The sequence below is a fragment of the Catharus ustulatus genome, chromosome 12 (genome assembly GCF_009819885.2).
Source record: "Catharus ustulatus isolate bCatUst1 chromosome 12, bCatUst1.pri.v2, whole genome shotgun sequence".
Taxonomy (NCBI): Eukaryota; Metazoa; Chordata; class Aves; order Passeriformes; family Turdidae; genus Catharus; species Catharus ustulatus.
In genome coordinates this window covers 19,338,442-19,358,490 of record NC_046232.1, presented here as the reverse complement: position 1 = coordinate 19,358,490, position 20,049 = coordinate 19,338,442, and the positions used below count along the sequence as shown (strand labels likewise).

Below are 20,049 nucleotides of genomic sequence, written 5' to 3'. Positions count from 1 at the left end.
CCATCAGGAAGATGAGGCATGTCCTTGGCACAGCCATGTTCCCTCTGCTGAGTGTTTCCATGTGAATGCTGTTCACAGCCCTCGGCAGCCACCAGCAGGAGCTGTCGCACCAGGGACTGCGGGACACAGTGGGAGGAGGTGGCTCTGTGCCCCGGCAGAGGAATTCACACATTGCTGTGTGAATGGAATGGGCAGTGCAAGAGAAGAGATGTCCCTTCATGCAGTCACCTTGTGCTCAGCCTCCTGTTCGTCTCTCTGAGCAGAATGGGCTGTGCAGGCACCCCAGTTCCATGTAGTGCTGTCCCAGAAGGTCTGGGTTCATGGTTTTACTCATTCCTGATTTTTCTCCCTCAGAGAAGCACCCCTGTTCAGGAGGAGGGGAAGCACTGGTGAGTACCTGTACAAGGTTCTGTATGCCCCATTCCTGTACAAGGTTCCCAGTTTGCAATCCTTAGTGTGCATCCATGGAGGCTTCTGAGACCTGAGGGAAAGGAGTGAAGATTTAGCTAAGTCCTTTTTCAGGCTAAAGTCGTGGGATATTTTTAGTGGTGGGGTCACAGTGCTGGTCTGGAATAGGATAACAGGAAACCTGAGCACAATTAACCCTCCGGTCATCCTATGGGATTAATAACAAAACTGCAAATGGCAGCTGGAATTAAAGAGCTGTGTTTTCCTCCCCAGCATCAAGTCTTCTCAGGATAATCATTTTCCAGACTGCTCCTGCCAAACAGACCTGTGGAGAACCAGTGCTGGTTCAGTCGAGCTCCTCAGCACAGGTACACAACACCACTGGGCTGGCCCTACAGGGTCTGCACGTTTCCCAGGGAATTCCCCAAATCAGGATTTCCTCTCATAAAAGCAAAGAGCAACAGACTGCTCCAAGGTGAAAACCAGCAGCAAGGAAATGATGACCCAAAAGCAGCAAGGTAGGGACCTGTGGGAGGAAGGGAGTGCATTCCCTCCTTCAGCTCTTGGAGCCATGCTGTTTGCTTCCTGCTGGAAGAAAAACCCTTTTGCTTTTCCAACAAAGATAGTTTGAACAATTTGCCTTCACCATTGCCCTCCCTCTTTTCCTTTCTATCCTACTTGCAATTTCGTTGGAAATAGATGAGTAAATACCGTGTACGTTTGTGTGGGAGCTGCGGTGCCTTGTGGTTTTATGATTTTCCCCCCAGCTGTGATTCATTGCTTTTTACATTTTTTAATCTATTCCCCCGCACCCCCTCCTGCTCTCCCTGTCTCCTTGCAGCCCAGCAGCTGTCGTTATCAGTGAAATGACTTGACATTATTTTGCTGTACTTTGTTTCTATTCATTGATTTGTTGAATGAAAACTATTTATCTGGCACTGACACGCGAGATTGGAGCCTTTCAAGAAGAGGCAACTCTGCAGTATAATTTTGCTCCAAAATGAGCAGAGCAAGAGCTCTGTGTTAAACCAGCCCAGCTGAAATCCCTGGCTCTGGGACGGAGCAGAAGCAGTGGCTGCACAGCCTAAAGAGGTGGTGTCTAGGAAAAGCACCTTTCCTTATCCTGCCTGCCCCTGGGAAGACCTGCAGGGCTCTTGCCAGAGGGATTTCTCTGGAGCTGGGGATGCAGGGAGGTGCAGGAGGGGAGGCAGGTACTGGGCAGCCGGTGTGCAGTGTCTGACTGGGGCTCCCAGCGTCAGGAGGATCTGGAGTGAGTCCACAGGAGGCCATGGAGATGCCCAGAGAAGCTGTGGCTGCCCCATCCTTGGAAGTGTTCAAGGCCAGGTTGGACAGACTTGGAGCAAGCTGGGATAGTGGAAGGTGTTCCTGCCCACGGCAGGGGGTGGAATGAGATAATATTCATCTGTTCCTTCCAAGTGAAGCAGTCTCTGAGTCTGTGATTCCATGATTTTGTCTGGGTGTAGATGAGTTGTTCCCCTTAGCACGATTTGCACCACAGTGCTGGAGCAAAATCCAGACTTGTTCCTTTGCCTTCTGTCTTCTCCATGTGAGTTCATCCCCATTTCTATACTGGGCATGCAGGGAAAACCACCTTCTGGATCGCTCCTGTGACCCAATAAACCTGGAGAGAGGGTTGCACATCTCCAAAAACAGGTGCCAGTGCCTGCTGTGACTTTAGTTTAAGAAAAACCTGGGCACTGCCACCTCAAATGCCAGAAGTTGGTTCCCTGCCAGCGCTGCTCAGAAAAATCCCGCCTCCTTGGCTCCATCAATACCATCCCACAGCTTGAAGGGCAGGTTTTGCCTAGGGAATACGCTCTTGTTGGAGGGATTCAGGATCCCTTTTTCCCACAGAGCCCTGGCTCCTTTCTTCCCGGCACAATCAGCCCTCTTGCCGCTTTTCTTGCCTTTTCTTCCACCGCTTTCCCACATTCTGTTCACACCTTCATGAATATTCAGAGGCCATTGGCCATATGAAGCTATTGAGAGCTCTTGTTAACACTCCTCCTAATGACATGCACCTTCAATAGAAAACAAAAACACAGATAAGAGCTTGTTAGCGCAGACCCTTGTTCCCCACCTAACAAGGTTTCCATTGACTCGGACACTTGTGGTGACACATTGCTTGCTCTCACTGTTGCCTCTTTTGATTTGCGACTGGCTTTTACCGAGGGGGTTTTTTTCCTTCTATTTTTTCCCTTCTTTTCTCCCCCCCTTTTTTTAGATTTTTTTTTTATTGTGCGGTTTTAAGCTAATTAAGAAGAAGGTCAGGCTCCCCGAACAATGCGGAGCGGCGTGCGCGCAGCCCCGAGCGGCGGGCGAGCCCCGGGCTGCGGCTCCGTGCGCTGGGAAAGTTGTGCCGGGAGTGGCACAGGAAGAGCCCAGCTTGGGTCAAGAGGTGATTAAAGCTCTGAAAAGGGGCTGGGACCACCCGCCGCGGTTCCCAAGGGCTCCCCGTGTCCCAGCGTGGCTGGACATCCGCGGTGGCCAAAGCACCGTCCCCAAGGCCAGGCACCACCGGGTTTCTGGGAGATGCTCCCAGTGACGCTACTCCCAATTTATGGTCAAAGTACACATCCCCCGTGGCACCGTGTGCCGAGGGGCTTTTCCCCCATCCGGCTTTGGCGATTCTTTTTTTCCCTGCCGCCGTCACGGAGATCTGCCAGGCTTTCATCAGCTGGACCCACCCATTCGATACCGTGAGATGCCGGGTTTGTTGTTGTTGGGTTTTTTTTGGCCACACCTCATTATTCCTCCTATTATTAGGCTCTCGCGGCGTTTGTCATCTTGTCAAGGCTCTGGAGTTTCTATGGATACTGGTCCCCTAAGTGGCCATGCTATCAATTAAGACAGCTCCATGACTGAACTCTTCCAGGGGACTTTGTGAAGATCCACAGATAATTTCCCTGATTTCCCTGCAGTTCTCTGTTCCTTATGTAACTGCCTTTTCCATAACAGCCGCCTGGTCAGAGCTCAGCATATTCAGGTTTTTCAAGCATCAAAAGGCAGGATTACCTGCTTGGCTAATAGAATTAGCTAGAGGGTGATGGGGTTAATAACAAACCACCAGATTATATATATATGTATTTATGACAGGCTGTAATAAATAAGCAATAATGAGATAACCATCATGGTGATGTAAGTAAAAGCACCAGCAACAAAACCCTGCCATGGAATAAAAAGATATATGCTTTATTATGCTTCTTTTGGACTCCCTGAGAAGAGGAAAAATCCTCTTTTTTTTCTTCTTCATATTCAGCTTAAGGACAGACAACTGTGCAAAGCTGAGAGGATGCTGAGCGGTTCTTCTGAAAATAAGACTGCTGAAAGTTTCCAAATACAGCAATTTAAACTTTGTTTCCTTATGAAAAGAAGCATAAGCAAGTGAAATAAAAAGCATAGCATTTCCAGTGTGAAAATAAGACAGAAGAAGATCATGCTGGGTTGATCAGGACTTTACTGGGAACAGGCTGAGCACAAGGAGCAGCTTTGCTGAGCACCTGGCAGTTTCTCACTTTCCTCTCACTGTTCTTTGAACAACCAGTATGTTTCCTTGGATAAATTTGCTTCACTTACTGATTTTCTTTCATGGGCATTCTGTCTCCATGCCAGACCTAGCTCATTTTTGTTCTCCCTGTGCAGGTGAGCAGAACAGGGGCATGTTGCTGGAGCTCCCCCACTCTCAGCCAGCCACTTCATTTTTCTGTATCTGTAACCATAAAATGTAGGTCTTTAATGATTTCTCAGAAGTATCAGGAGGTTTCAGCCTTTCAGCCAGAGAAGCTGAGCACTATTTGCATTTACTCTCTGGTGAGAATTAGTATCTGGGGGCAGAAGGCAGCAGGGAAAAAGGCTTTGATTTGGATTTGAGTTTTGGCTGGTGATTATGATTCTTTATATGCTCTAAACCAGTTTATCTCTCCCTAGGTGGATGTGTGCTGCCAGCAGTGCGATAATATCCATCGAGGGCTGCCCAGAGGTACAAGGAATAAACTCATCTGTTATTAGCTAATACAGGAAAGTGATTCGATATGGGTCTCAGAAGCTGGAGTAGATAAATAGGATGATAAATGTTGGCATTAGCAGACGTGACTGACTCCTCTGTCTCTGTGATTTGGTAGTGCCCAGTAATTAAATAGTTGGAGTTTAATGTATTTTAAACTAGAGCTGCAGCCTGTAAATCACGGAGATTATGCTCTTCCCTGCTGTGCACTCTCTGGGTCGGGAGGAATTCCCATTCCTGCGCCGCAGCTGTCCAGGGCTCCGGCTGGGTATTGCATCAGGCGGGACAGGAAAGGCAGCACCAGCCCTGCTGCTGGCCTTGGGCAGTAAACACATTCCCAGAGCCTTTCCAGCCCAGCAGGACATGTTTTCCAGTCCTGGAAGGATCCCAGCCCATGTGCTCTCCATCTTGGGTTGTCTCCTCTGTTCTGCCCATGCCCATGTAAACACACACATGTAAACATGCAAACACACCCCAGGCCACTGCAGAGCCCAAATTCCAGGGGGCAAAGCGTCCCAGGGGGGTCATTTCCTCCCCAAACCTGTGCTGAGTCACTGTGGGAGCATCAGCCCCTTGGGTTGGTTTTGCTTTCAGCCATGATTTGCAGGATTATTGTTTTCAATGATCCCAATTTCATTATCAAATTTCACACCAAGGTTTAGTTTTCTTTGCAGCCAGACCATGACCTTGTACTAAATTCAAGTGGTTGTCTTTTATTATATACAGGTTATCCAAGAAGGAAACCCAACCCTTTCCAATGCAGCTTGAAAGTGCACTGAACTAAAAGTTACTTTTTCTCTATATACACAACTATTTTTGTTTCTCATCTTTTTTTGCCAGACCTGACTCTCCTGCTGGAGGTAGCTTGTATTACTCAGAGTTTCCCCATTAGCAAAGGACAAATTTAAACATTTCCATGCAATGCAGCCATTTTATAGCTTTCAACACCATTTCTGGATTAGTTCAGGCTTTTACTCAGAAATTTCTCTGTGATAACTGGCCCCACATTCAGACATGGCTTTACCAGAGCTCTGCTATGATGACCCCAAAATGCTGTCTGGGATAAAACCTGTCCCTGCTCTTCCTGCATATAATTATTTTTAATAAAATCTATTTGTACCTCAAATTGTTTCCTCTTCCAAGCACTTTATAATTAAACAATTAATTTTGCTGGATCATTGCAAGTAGACTGTAGTCTCTGAGGTCTTCCTGCTGCTCTGCACGGAGTGGTGGTGAGTAACTTTCCTCTGGGGGAATGATAAAAATGAGTTCTGCTCTAGGTAAAATAGATGTTTCTTTACTCTTTTGATGAGCAGAAGCTGATGATTGTCAACCCACAGCCTGAAGCAACAACTAATATTGCTTTCAGCAAGATGACCAGCAGTTTAACAGAGCAGGAATTATTGGAGACGAGCTGTGTTTTGGAAAGCATAAGGTACAACCTTTCCCACTGGGCTTTGCAGGGAACTGGATCATCTGCAAATCATCCTGTGGCTTGTTTTTTCCATACTGTTGCTGTTTCCCTTCCAGATCACTTTTAGCCTGCCTATTCCAGGTACCCTGTGATGCACAACCCACACAAACCCAGGGGACTTCACCCTGTGAAGGATGGTGTGGGAGCTGCCATCAGATGCTGAAGAACATGGGGGCCTTCAGACTCTCCTGGTAGGGTTAAGGACCAGCCCCCTTTTCCAAGTCCCACTGCAACCCCCTTCTTTCCATGCTGCTGTGCCTTCCTGTGCCCCATCCTTTGAACAGAAGCTGTTCTTTACTTGCACAAGGGGCTGTGAGGGTGGGATACAGTGGAAGTTGCCCATGGACCAAAGGGATAAACTTTTACAAGCTCTTGCTGAGAATGAAAAAATATGTGAGCTTGTAGCTGTTGGACCAGAGAGGCTGTTTGGGTATGAGCATGTAGCCATGAAAAAAGATATTGGTAAATACTGGTATGGAGTTGGCAGAGCTGCCCAACAGCAGCTGGAAGATTTTCCCATGATGAAACATCTCTGGAAGAATGAATTCCCAGCCCTGGGTGACCTACAGTCTTAAGTGTTGAGGTAGAATGAAAATGCCCAAATCCTCTCATCCTTGCAGCTGGAAGTTCAATTTCCTCCTGTCTGGTTCTCTACTAAGCAGAGTCCCTGCTCTTGCAGCTAATGGCACCTTTGTTTGCCAAAGTTATTTTAGCATAAATAGAAGTGACTCAAAAGAGAGTAGTGTGTGGAAAGCAGTAGAAGCCACCTGGTCTGATACAAAAGGGATTGGGATTTTTTTAGCCAAGTGAAGTGGTAAATGGAAAATGCAGCTGGATGTAGACAAATGCAAAGTGATCATTATGGGCAGCAAATGGAAAGAGAGTGGAAAACAGCAGGAGCACATCAAAGGTGGAACAGCCAGAGAGGAAGCAAGAGGTACTGCAAAAATCCTTCAGGCTGATCCAGATAACCCTGGATGGAATGGGACAGAGTGCCCCCAGCCCTGCTGTACCTCAGCAGAGGAGCCAGGGGGGCTGCAGAGGTTTCCCATGTCGACAGCCAGCCCATGGCTTAGCAGCAGGGACAGCAAATGTGGCTGTGCCTGAGGAACTGCTCCACACAGCACCTTTGCTCTGGCACCTCTTTTAAAACAGAAATGATGGGTCATTACTGCAAATTTGCTGAGTTAATTCATTGGGTTTGTGTGTGTGGAGTGGCAAAGAGGAAAGCAAAGGGGCTCACGTTTGCCTGCAGCCATCTTTTATGGTCCAAGCAGCCAATTTTCTGTGTAACTATAATAAATCACAGTGACAGACACACAGGATGGTGCTGTCTTTATATAATTATTCCATAAATTGCCCCATTTTCTCCCCCAGAAAGGCCTCCCAGTCCCTTCTCTTTGCTGGAGCATGTTGTTATCCTGAAGACAATATGCCAAATGCGTTTGAAGAACTTACTTTGTAAGCAGAGGGTAAAGAGAGGGAGCCTGATCCTGTTTCCATCGTGTGGCTGTTTGCTCCAAGGGGATTTGCAAAGCAAGGGAAACAATCTTAGAGCTCAGGAAATCGAGTGTGAGCTCCAGGACTGAAGGCAAAGTGTGGCTGAACAGCCAATCCACACAGCCCAGCTGCAAGAGCACGGCTGAGCAGGGCCCTGCTCCTCCTTCACTGCATCCTCCTTCCACTGGGCTGTGGCTTGGAGGTCACTCCTGCATTCCCTGGAATGAGCTCCCATGATGAATTTTGAAGTCCCTCAGCACGGTGATGAAGGGAAACTTTGGCATCTCTAAATTGTCTCTGTTCAAGTGGCATTTTAGTCACTGCTGCAGACAGTGCAAGGTCAGCCCAGCAGAGTCACCCTGATGAGCAGTGCCTTCCAAACCATCCCAGCTCCTTCCTGCTCAGATTTGCTTTGAGAAGCTTTTATTTCTCTTCTTATTCCTTTTGCATCCTCATTCCCTGGCTAACTGCAGTTTCAGGCTGCTTAGCTGGAAGGCACAAACCAGGGCAGGTTCTGCCTGCAAGAAGTCAGATAAACTATTCTCCTGTGGGCACTCACAGATTTAAAACCCCCACAATTTGTGCACAGTGGGACTTTGGGGATCTCTTGGCTTGACTGGTGTTTTGATAACTGAGCTTATGTTGTTTCTCTTTCCTCCTGCCCTGTAGAAGATTCTTTTAAAAAAATACAGCAAGTGAGAAGGGAAAAAAAAGACCTTTTTCCAACAAGGACATAAAACTTCCATCAAATCAGCTGTGTCACTAGAGACCCAAAGCTAATAAGTTGATCTTACAGATGTATAATAAACTCATTTATTAGGTTTTTATTTTAGGAGTTGGTGGTATTAATTAGATTGATATGGCCCATAAATCACTTGATTTGGCTGAGCCCTCAGATACTTGTAATTTAAATTAATACAAGTGCTGCTTAATTAATCTGATTAAATCCTGGGACAAGCAAGGCAGTGTTTGCAATATCCAGGAGTACCTCACAAGGAAAAGGAGTATTTTAAGGTAAAGCAGCTTCTTCACTGCAGGGTCAGTTTTGTTCAGCTTGTGAATCAGGGGACAAGAATGGAACTACAGAAGATGCAACCCAAAAAAGAGACACTGTGGGTCTGCCCTGAGACCTGGAAGCTGGGCACAGCTCATTGCAGGTGAGGGCCTGACCTTCACAAATTCATGCAACTGCTCTGATTTTGGGGTGTCCTAATCTTTTTTCATCTTTTAGCAGCAATAAATGAATTCTCAGAAGGTGAATTTAAGACATTGGTGAGCATAAGCCACAGGCTGATCTCTGTTGTGGTTAAAGTCTTGATTTTTTTACTCACTGCAATGCTACTGAGAAGAGCTAACATTTCTTTCCTTGCTCACCTTTGCAGACATGAGCTGCTGTGTTCCCCAGCCAGGAGCAGACCTGAACCAGGAACAGAGAAGGCAGAGGTGGAGATGAGCTGACGTGTCCCACCTGAGACCTACCTGCTGTGCATTCCCTTCCCAACCTGAGTATTCCTCCTCAGGGATGTTTCTGGGCAGTGGATGATGATTGTATTGTGACTTACCTGTAGAGAGTGTGGAAAGCACCCTCCTGTGGGACACACTTTGCAGGGTGCACCCTAACACTGACAGTTCCTAAACCTTTCCCAGGTGGATAACACCAGACAATCAAACCATGTTTCCATCTATATTTTTTTTTCCAAAATGCTCTGTGTTTACAGCTTTTCAGATTGATGTTCCAAGTCTGTAGAGCCCAGGAATTTGCTGTGTGGAATTTTCCCTACACTCCTGCTAATTTGCCTTAGTCTAAGTGAGCTCCCCTATGGACAGCAGTGAAATTTGGACCCTGTGTCCTCCCTAACCTGGGTTCCTCTGTTATCCCCAAGATGTCCATGTGGGATGGAGGTACAAGCTTGGTGTTTACAACAGCTCCCCAGAATCTGGATGAAAACCCCTTGCAAGGCTCCCCTGGTGTGTTTAGCAGCAGAGCACCAGCCCAGGGCTCGTGCAGCCGCAGGTTGTTTCCGTTAGAGTGCGGACGCCATAAAATATGTTTTCTTTAAAAGCAGGAGATAATGCTGTTACAGCAGTTGGATTAATCTAATATTCTCCTTTATCTTCAAAAGAGAATTGCCTAAATAGCCAGAGAGAGGCACATTTTATGAGTCCTTCTTAAGGGCTATCAATCAAACCTTCCAAGAAAGGCACTGATGCCCTTTTGCTCTTAAGAGGGAAATTGGATTCCCCACGGCTTTGCTTTCAGTCTGCTGCAGCCTTGCCGTGTAATCGCTGCATCGCAAAGGCTCTGGCCATCATTTTCTTCTACTGGTCTGAAGAAAAAACCCACATGGAGGAAACCTGTAAGAAGAGAGGGAAAGCAGCCCAATTAAAGGCAATGATCTCTTAGCTCTCTGCCCTCTCTCCCGCCTGGATGAGGCAGATGTAAAACAATAGCTTTATTTGTGCAAGTTTTAATTGGGTGGTTCAAAGGAAGCAGCGGAGGCTCTTTTGATCCCTTGGTGTGTTTGAATGCCACGTTGCAACGGTGCCTGCTGGCCACGGCAGTGACCTCTTGTGTTAATTAGTGTTTATCTGAAATCGAATTATCTCACAATTGGGAGAAAGCAGAGTGAAAAGCAGGGGATAAGCAGAGATTTGTGCCGTTCTCACTTAGAGGTAAAAGCAGGTCTGCTGAAGTTGGTGTTACAATAACTCAGAGAACATTACATTTTTGCTTTGTTTTTCTAACACTCTTGGTCAGATGGTCCCATTTCTCTTCCTAATACCCTGTGCTGCCTTCATCTTTGCTGAGTCTGCTGGTCCGCGCCGCTCATTGGAACTTAAACCATAAACCAACACCGAACAATGATGCATTATTTATAGGAGACCGAAGGCTGGGAGGTTCACAATAGTGCAAAGCTTCTCTTTCTTGTGGTCAGTAATCCATAAATAAATACATCATCTATTTAGGTTTGCAGAACTGTCTGATGGATGGGAATAGCCTGCACTATACAACGAGGGCACCAAGGACCTTGTGAAAGCCACCACCTGCTTTTGGGGCAGATTGGCCATTTCTGAGTAAATTCTTGGTGGAGACAGGGGGTGTGAGAGCTGCCCAGTCTGGTGCTCATCAGGGGACTCTCTGCAAGGTAAAAGGAAAATGCATAAAAACATCAAGTTCTCTGTGTGGAATATTAGCAAGGACAGAATTTTATAGCTAGAAGTATCTCACTGGACAGGTATACAGTCCCAGTTTCTGAGCAGAGAATAGCCAGGCATGTGGAAATCAAACACCTGTCCAAACATCCATGAACATCTGCAGGCCTTCAGCATGTTGGACTGGCTGAAATCCCATCCTCAGATCAGATCCAGATCTCAGGGTTTTTAAAGTGCAGGAAGGCTTTTATTTCAACCTTGCTTTTCACTCCTGAGCTGGTTTCAAGTGTCACCAGGCTGGACTTTCCTGCTTGCCCCCAAAATGAACTCATCAGTGGGGAGCAAGGTGCTCTGAAAATGCCATGGTGGCACTTAGTCCATGTCCTTGGGTGTACAGCACTATATTTTCTGGGATTAGCCACAAGAGGGTGGCATGAGGATGTGCACCAGGCAGCCTCCCTGCTTCGCTGCATGGCATTTTCCAGCCAGCTCTGTAGATCCAATAAAACTTCAGAACAGATCCTTATTTTTGGCACATGAGCACATTTCCCACTACAAATGAGCCTGCCGGGTGTTTCTGATGGCAGCCCTGACTGAGAGCATTCCTTGATGTTACACGTGTTCTTTATGCCTAAACCTAGCCTCAGTTAGTGGGTGCCATAGCAGCAAATAAAATTTAGACTATTTAGGATCAAAACTTTTATTGATCCTTTTATTGGTCCTTGGTAACTGCTGTAGGGAGAAGTTCACAGGTGTTGTTTATGAGCAAATATTATTTTTCCTAGTCCTGTATGTTTACAAGACAGTGATGTTCCACACGACTGCTTTATGGCTCATTGGGATGGTTGTAGTAGGTTTTTATTTGGTTGGAGCTGACAGTGAATGAGCTGGTTAACACATACACACAAAATCTATGACAGCAAGGGAGAATAACTGACATGAAACAGATTCATTTCATCTAAAATCTCAGCCTGGATTGGCTTGGTATGTTTTTTCCTGAATTGGACTGTCAGCAATCCAACCCAAGTCACTTGTCTTGAATGATCACAGAATCCCAGAATGGTTTGGGCTGGAAAGGGCCTTAAAGATCATCTCATTCCTCCCATGGGCAGAAACACCTTCCAGGCTGCTCAAATGTCCATCCACCCACCCTGGTCTTTGGCACTTCCAGGGATGGGGCAGCCACAGCTTTTCTGGATAATGTATTTCAGGGCCTCACCACCCTCACAGCGAAAAATTTTTTCCAACTATCTAATCTAAACCTACTCTCTTTTAGTATGAAGCCATTCTCCCTTGTCCTGTCACTCCATGCTCTTGTTAAAAGTCCCTCTCCATCTTCCTTGTCAGCTCCCTTCAGAATCAGTTGATGTGCCTCAGTGTAAGGCAAATTCACATTTGATTTAGCAAAGCCTCACCGAGGTGATAAGTCCCAGGAAGAGCAAGAAACAGGGCACTGGGATGTCCAGGCAGCAATACAAATCAAAGAGACATAAAAACCCACTCCAAGTTTGATGTGCAAAGCTTTGTAAATGCTGGAGTTTTATACCTTACTTTAACATTATATTTTTCCATGTGCTCTCATTCGTGCTCCACAGCCTGGCACTGTCTACATCAGAACTCCCCCATCCTGGATGAGTGTAGGTTTTTTCAGGGTGTGAGTCCCTCCCCATCCATGGCTCTGGCTGTAGGACCAGGGCCTTTGCACACAGAAATCCCTTTTGCCATGAACACATTTTAAATACAAGCTTCCGAATCTCATTACGTGCTGCCTTTTCCATTCGTTTTCCTCCTAACAATGCACCTGCCAATATCTGCCCCTGAGCTCCATTTTAAGCAGCATTTTCCATAGTTAATGTCACACTCTTGCTCCCAATCTATCTTTGGCAACTGCTGACTGCCTGCAGCAGGACCAGAGGAAGAAGGAAAGCCCTCCCTGGGTATAACAATAACACAACACCCATTCCTGGAAGAATGATGAGATAGGCTGTGTAATAAATATTTATAAGAGCAAGCGTAATGAAATGGATGTGTAGGATGCTGAGTCTCCCTTAGGGTTTGGTCATCACATGTTTTTTTCCTCTTTTCTTTCTTCCCTGTGATGCAGAATTGTCCTGATGTCCCTGGGTTGTTGAGCAAATTGCTCATTGTGTTGCTCACTTACACCATGCATGTTATTATGTGCAACCAGCTGCTCCTGTTTGGCATTGCTCACGCATACGGAACAGGAGGCCACCATCACTTTCCTCGTCTGGAAGTCAACGTTCCCTCCAGCACTGAAGTTGCTGCCAGACCAGAAGAAGTCTGGGAACAAAGTGAGTCCTGGTGGTAAAGATCCCCAAGAGACTCCTTTTCTGGGAAGACCAAGGTTGAAGTCTTGCTGTGGGTTTGAGCTGATCCAGCTTTGTAGTGCTGTTGAAAACTTCCTCATGTCTCTGTCTGTCTATTCCCATTGCTTTCCTTGTGCTGGCACTAACTCCTGAGTGATTGCACAGGGAGCTGGAGCAGGGCCCTGATTTTGTTGTTGATGTTGTCGCCAATTAAGTTTTCAGCACCATCCTTTCCTCTGTCCAGCTCCAGGCTCATTCAAGCACTAATGCCGTCACAAAGGAAAGAGCAGCCAACTCTTCTGGTAATTAGAGCTGCTTAAATCCGTCATAAAATGTCAACCTCAGCACTGCAGACACCTCTGGAGCCAGGGATGGTCAGAAAACAGAGCAAGGCAGTATTTGAGACTGGAAAGTTTAATCCTGCTTGGGAGAGAAAGGATCTAAGCTGTGAATCTTCATGCTCCTCACTGCTTTCTCTCTGAAATAGCTTCTCCCTGATGTTCAAGTTTCTTTTATTTTAGGATGTCTTTTGTAAAACAGGTGCCGTTCCTTACCTGCTTTTGTTCAGTAACTCATACAACTAGATCCTGGTAGTCCAAATCCCACAGCTGCCAGCTGGACATGGACATGGGCTGCTTCATGTGGGTTTGGATTCAGAGGCTGGAGAAGTTCTGATTTAGAACCCTCTGTAATGTGTTGCTGTGCTCCAAGGTCTCTTGCGCTACTACAGCCTTTCAGAAGCATGGATCCCCCTTGGCTACAGGCTGCCTGCATAGGAGAAACCCTAAAAATGAGGGGTTTGACCCTTAAAATGGGACTTTACACCCTAAAAATGTTCAAAATTATTGCTGAGCTAGATAAATGCATAGCACCTTTTGCTGGATTTCCCTGGTGGGCTGTTATTCCTGGGATCTTGTACAAACCAAGATACGTATATGATACACTCTCCATACACCTGACCACCAAAAAAATTTGTAGCACAGAAATAATGTCTCTCAAAGGGCGAACAAAAAACTGAACTACAAACACCTGCCACTCACTGCTGCTGCCCACCTGCCACACTTTCTTCTCTCAAAGTATCAGAGGTTTGCAGCTATTGAAAGGCAGAAATGCCTCATTGACCAGAATGGGAACGCTGAGGATTCTACAGCACATCAATGGTTAGCTGCCCTAAGCACTGGGGCAGAAGTGCCATTTTCTGGGAAGGAATGTCCCTTCTGTTGGCATGGGACTGACAGTCAGGGAGTTACCTGATCCCTCCCAAATCTGCTAAGTGGCTCTTTAGCCAGGTTCTCCCTCTGTAAGTGCCACAGGGAATCATTTCACCTCTGTGAGCAGATGCTGGGACTGGATGTTGCTCCTGCAGAGCACAGGTGTGAAGGAGCTGGTGCTCCAGGTGACGTTTCTGCTGCTTTCTCAGTTCAGGGGCTGTTTGCCAAGCCGCTGTTTTTTCCTTTTCCCCAGGGACAGATATTCAAGGAATATGTGTTGCAAGCTTGGGTTTGTCGAAATACTGGTTTCATTCCTGTTTCCACAGACATGCAGGAAGTCAAAGAGGTGCCACAGAAGAATCAAGTAACACTAAGATCAGGTAGAGAGCTAAGGCTTGGTTAGATGTGGGGTTTTCAAAGCCTGGTCCAACCCTGGCCTGCTGACATGAATCTCAGTCAATGCCTTAACACAGGCAGGTGCTCTTAGCCAGAACGTACAGTGTTTTGTAGACCAATTTTCCTTTTTTTATATTAATGCCAGGCTTGCCTGACTGCAAGGTAAAGTTTTTTTCTTGCTTAAAGGGAGGGAGAAATGTCTGGGATTTGAAGAAAAACGGGCAGGAGTGTCTGAAAGAAACCACTAGCAGACACAAGTAGATATTCCTTTACAGTCTAGTTAAAGCAATTTGACAGCACCCTTTAAACTATTTCACACATAAAGGAGCGGGTGGGAAGGACTCAGAGAGACAGAAGGGTTTGTGGATATTGTTAATCTTTACCTCCATGCAGAAGAAGATGTGGATATTAGCACCAACTCTTCTTTGCATAGGGAAGTGAGATGCTGCAGGAATGGGGCCAGTGGAATGCTGTGGCCTTATTACTGCAAGGTGCACAGTGAGTGCCCACCTGATGCTGGGCAAAGCCCACCTGCCCATCCCTTCAGAGCAGGGAGCTGCTACCTGCCAGGGCTTGTCTGTACTGGCAGTGCCAAGTACGAACTTAGAATTGCGTAACTCACACTCATGGGAAACCTGCTTCCCACCACACAGCCTTTCTGGTTTCATTTAAGTTTTTACAGTTCATTATACAAGCTAATAAATAGGAGGGTTTGGATTTAAAAGGGTTTTTTTTTCATATTCTGCATAACTGAAGCCCCCTCCACATTCCACACTGCTGTGATAAAACATGCCTGTGTGCTGGGCAGCTTTGAATCCTTTTGGAGGGCAAAGCAGACCTGGTCTGGATGCGGCTGCCCTCACGTTTGGTGCCAGGTACCACTGTTAAAAGAAGGACTTGGTGTCACTTGCCCTGGGGACTGAACCTGCACCTGCGGCTTTACACACACACGGTGAGAGTTTGTGTCTGGGACCCAGCCAAGCCAAACTGCGAGGCAGCAACTTTGGACTCCATCTCTCATCTCCTTGCCTCATTTCCACTACTTGGCTCAGCTGGTGGATAAGTCCTTCCTCTCTCCTCAGCGATGGGGTGCAGACATGCCACACCGTGTATTTTATGTGCTTTATTTTTACAGTCGGCTGAGAAGCACAAGGCTAGGCTTTGACGACAAATGAACCATGTACACCTGAAGGAGCTGTGCCTCGAAACCGAACCCCAGCAAAGCCATGGCGATGCGGTCACTGGTGCCCGTTCGCCTCCGCTGCCGGCGCGCTGAGCTCGGGCAGCCCCGACGGGCGGCGGGGCCGGGGAGGCGGCCCCGGCAGCGCCGTGAGGGGAGCGCGGCCGCGGGAACTCCCCGTGCTCACCGGTGACAAACGGGGGGAAAAAACCCTCATTTTTCCCCGGGGGAATTTTAATTTAAAAAGCCACATAAAATGTTATAAATGTTTGTGGCTTGTGGAGCTGCTGGCGGGCGGAAGAGTCCCGCACCTGCTGTCACCCCTCAGGGAGCAGGGCCACTCCCGGGCCGGCTGAGGCGTCCCCGGCAGCACCGTGAGGGGAGCGCGGCGGCCGAAGGCGGCTCGGCACCCGTCACGCTCACCCGTGGCAAAACCGGGAAAAAAATACTAAAGAGATTGAAGAGAAAATTATCTTAAAAACCCACATAAAATGTTATAAATGTTTGTGGCTTGCGGAGCCGCCGGCGGGCGGAGAAGCCCCGCACCTGCCGTCCCCCACCCTGAGGGAGCGCGGCCGCTCCCCCCGCCGCGGGCTGGCAGCAACCTGTTGGTGCGGGCGCTGCCGGGCGGCGGGAGGAGCCCCTCGGAGGGGCGGCCGGGCCGCTGACAAAGGCGGAGCAGCGGCAGCCCAGGGCCGCCCCCGGCAGCGGGGCCCGGCGGGCAGCGCGGGGCTGGGGCTGGGGCCGGGGCGCTCGCACAAGATGGCGGTGGGGCGGCGGGAGAGTGCGCTCCCCTCGTAGATGCGGCCGCGGCGGCCCCTGCTCCCGGCGCCCGGCGGGGCTTACATGGCGCTGGAGGACCTGCTGCTTTGTCTCTGCTTCTCCGCCCTCGCTGTCCTGGCCGTGCAAGGTGGGTGAGGAAGGAGAGGAGGGAGGGAAGGGGTCGGTGCCCCCCAGCCCGCGGGCGGCCGCGGTGCCACCTGCCCTCACGCGGGCAGCGGGCGGCTCCGCGGGGATGCGCTCCCTGGCCGGTCACCCGCTGTACCAGCCCTCCTTCCCCTTTAGTGGCCATTTACCCCAGTCGTCCTTTCTCTCTTAGTGGCCGTCCCGTCCCTCCGTGGCCATTCCCCCCTCTCCCCATCCCTTTCTTTCTTCCAATTCGGGCAATAGCTGTGCTCATGGCCCATGCTTAGATGGAGCTTCCTTTGGGGTCATCATTTGGGGGGTGACATTGGGGGTGACACTCTCACACTTTGAGGGTGACACCCCTCACAGGAACTCCCATCAGTGTATGGATTTGGGGGAACAGCAAACCAGCAGCAACAGCATTCCACAGCCTCTGCCTCGACAGTGGCGAGTTTCTGCCAGAGGGTCAGTGGCTGTGCCAGGGTGGCAGGGAATGGAGCGCTTGTGGTGGCCCAGAGCAGGCCCAGGTGTCCAGCAAGGCCGTGGAGGGACCCCTCGCCTCCCTTCCCTGCTCCTGCCGGCATGGGACACACGGGCAGGCAGATGTGCCGTTGGTCAAGGAAGTGACCCAGGAATAGCCACGCTCCTCGCACTCGAGTTTTGCAATGGTTACGCAAACGGTGCCGTGCGAGGGCACACGTACACGGCCGCTGGGCGAGTTGGTGGCTCTCTGTGGTTGCCATTGGAGTTTGCATTGAGGGTCGGCTGAACTGTCGGACCTTGGGGTGTGGGGTTTCTTCTCTGTCTGAGCACAACCCACAAAAGGTTTTGTTCTCATCCCTGAGAAAGGTTTGGAAAGGTTTAGACTGGCAGGACGGCACCAAAAAACGTGAGCGTGTGCTGGGGACTTGCTCTCCTTTAAAATCCCCTCTAAACAAGGTATTGTGGTGGAGGAGCCATCCCTATGTCATTGTACATTGTACATTTTTATTCCTTTTACGATGCATTCAGGTTCAGCAGAGCATAATAACAGCACGTGGACGGCTGCAGGGTTGTTTTTCTTTCTTTTTCCTCAGAACACTGTGAGCTCCCGTTAGGGGTAGGTTATGATTCAACATAGGTGCAGCTTTATGGTAGCTGTTGTGGAAGGGAATAAAGGGCCATGTGAGTGGCCCATTGTCACCAGTGAGTGTGGGTTTTCCTAGATGGGTGACAGGCTGTGACCCCACCAGCAGCTGAGCAGGTAAGCTGAACTTAGTGGGAGCTGTGTCTCCTGTGTGTTTGAACAAACAGCTAAGTGGATCGCAAGGCTTGTAATGGAGAACAATGATTTTAAAAGAAAGAAAAAAAAACACAGAAAAAATGGGGGTGGTGGAGTGGATGTTGTTTTTCCAAACCCACTTCAACAAGAAAACTTCAGATGCTTTGCAAGCATTTGCTGTTGTGGCTTCGTGGTGTTTCTTGCAAGCAATTAGGCAGCTAGTGAAAATTCTTGCTGTTTGTTTTCTAACAATGGGCCACATCTTAGGCAGTGAGTGTGTCAGCACAGTCCTTGGATGTGTGGCTGGGTATGTGTGGACGTGCTTTCCAACAGGTGGGTTTGATTCTGAAAAGAAAAACATGGACTTATTTCAGTCTGAAATTAATTTGGCAGAGGGTTGAAATGGTTTTGGGAAAGTCTGTGTTTGATCCCAAAGCCGCATATGTTTTGATCCAAAGTTCAAGCCTTGCTGAGTACGAAGTACCTGGGAGAGAAGCAGAGTGGAAAACCTTCCCCCCTCTGGATTGATGGAAGCAGTGCCAGTGTACACTTGCTGAGGATGTGATCCAGTGTTTTTGAAAGCCTTCTGCTGTCTGACTTTGAGCCTGTTTTCCCTGCAGTAGCAGGAAAGGGGTTTAAGAAAAAAAAAACAAGCACTAAACAGCCTCTTTTCAGTCGACTCCAACAAGGGGGCTGTGCTGGTTCCACTCCTTGGGGCTCTCTACAGGGGATGTGTTGATGGGAAGTGTGCTTAGCTTTCCATCCGAGGGATCAGCTGAAATCCATCTGGTTTTGTGTAGTTTGGTTTTGTGGTTGAGTTCTCCTGCTATAGAACACATTTCCTTTTTCGACATCACCTCACTTGAGCTGTGATTTGTTTTATCCTTCCCGTCGCGTTCGCCTTGGCGGCGTGACCCCGCAGCGCTGCCTGCCGAGCGGGCTGTGCCGGCCAGGTCGGCGTTCCCATTGTCAGCAATCCGTGTCCCTGCCGCAGGATGTCACCTGCCCGCGGCTGCTGTGGCCGTGGCGCTGCGGGGTCACCGGGACGGGCGGTGCAGGGAGGGGATGTTCCCTACACCCCAAGGAACGGGGGGCACTGACAGTGCCGAGCATCGCGCTCACAGCGCTGCCGGGGCTTCACCTGCATCCCGTTCCCAGGGCAGCGTTCTCTCGGAGCTCGGGGCTGTTGTCACTGCTGCTCTAGCGTGGGGAATGCTTTTGCTGGCATTTCTCTGTTTCTCTTCTTGTTTGTGAAGCTGAAGGAGAAACTGCTCAGGCTTGGTTCTGGTTTTGTCTCTCCTGTTTTCCCTAGCTTTTCCCTTTATTTATTTATTTATATTTTTTGTGTCCTCACTGCCTTGAAGTCCAAAGTGAAGCAGAACAGGCTCCTTTTTGGGCATATCCCCATCTTTTGCAGCAGACTCTTCCTGGCAGCTGTAGCAGGTTTGCTGTGCTGTGGGGGCCCTGTGGGGGTGGGTGACTGGTGGTACATGAGACACTTCAGAGTGGCACAAGTGAGAATTGGAAAAGAAAATATTCGGCAATCTGCCTTTCCCCAGAGATTAAGGGATATGATTTTCCCTGCATGCAGCCTGATTTGGAGATGGAGGCAGCTCCTGTGGGACAGCACAGGTGTCTCTGCACTGGGGGCACCAGATCTCAAGTTTGTGCAGTGCTGGGGTGGGCTGTGGCATACAGGGATCTCTCCTGAGTGCCCACTGTGATCCTGGACCAGTCACTTTGTCTGCTCTGGCAACCTCATGGCCCACTTCAGCCAAATTAGAGATGCTTCTCTCTGTCAAAGGTGAGGATGAAATCCATCAATAAGTATTCAGCTCATGTATGATCTTCCTCACTCTGGTGCACAGCTGTCCTGAGGGCAGAGTGCTGTGTTGTCCCACGGGTTTGTGACTCCTGATACCGTATTGCTTTGCCAGATGATTTGAATTCTTACCTCCCTTGGAGCTGCTTTTCTAAAGGCTGGCTGTTCTCCCAGGGAAAAAATCCAGGTGCTTGTGAACCAGTCTGGGCATTTGCAATGTAAGAGATGCTACTTGCACTATTTACACACTCCTCTCCTGGTTAAATGGCTTCAAGGCCATTAAACCTGGTCATGGTTATATAATTAAGATGGGAATTAATATTTAATCTGATTGTAATTTGTTGCTGGAATCCATCCCAATCTGTATTTCTGTGTGAGGTGAGTGGG

At 48.6% G+C, this 20,049-nt stretch overlaps 1 protein-coding gene across 3 annotated transcripts in view; it reads left to right on the top strand.

Annotated features, from left to right (window-relative positions):
• The first annotated feature begins 16,423 nt into the window (after positions 1 to 16,423).
• Positions 16,424 to 20,049, top strand: part of LOC117002114 (immunoglobulin superfamily DCC subclass member 4-like) — an 87,250-nt gene continuing 83,624 nt past the window's right edge. For all 3 annotated transcript variants that reach the window (XM_033070940.1, XM_033070939.1, XM_033070938.1), the window contains exon 1: positions 16,424 to 16,583. In XM_033070940.1, the coding sequence (XP_032926831.1) occupies positions 16,475 to 16,583 (109 nt within the window). In that variant the 5' untranslated portion in view covers positions 16,424 to 16,474. The remainder of the gene's footprint in view (positions 16,584 to 20,049) is intronic.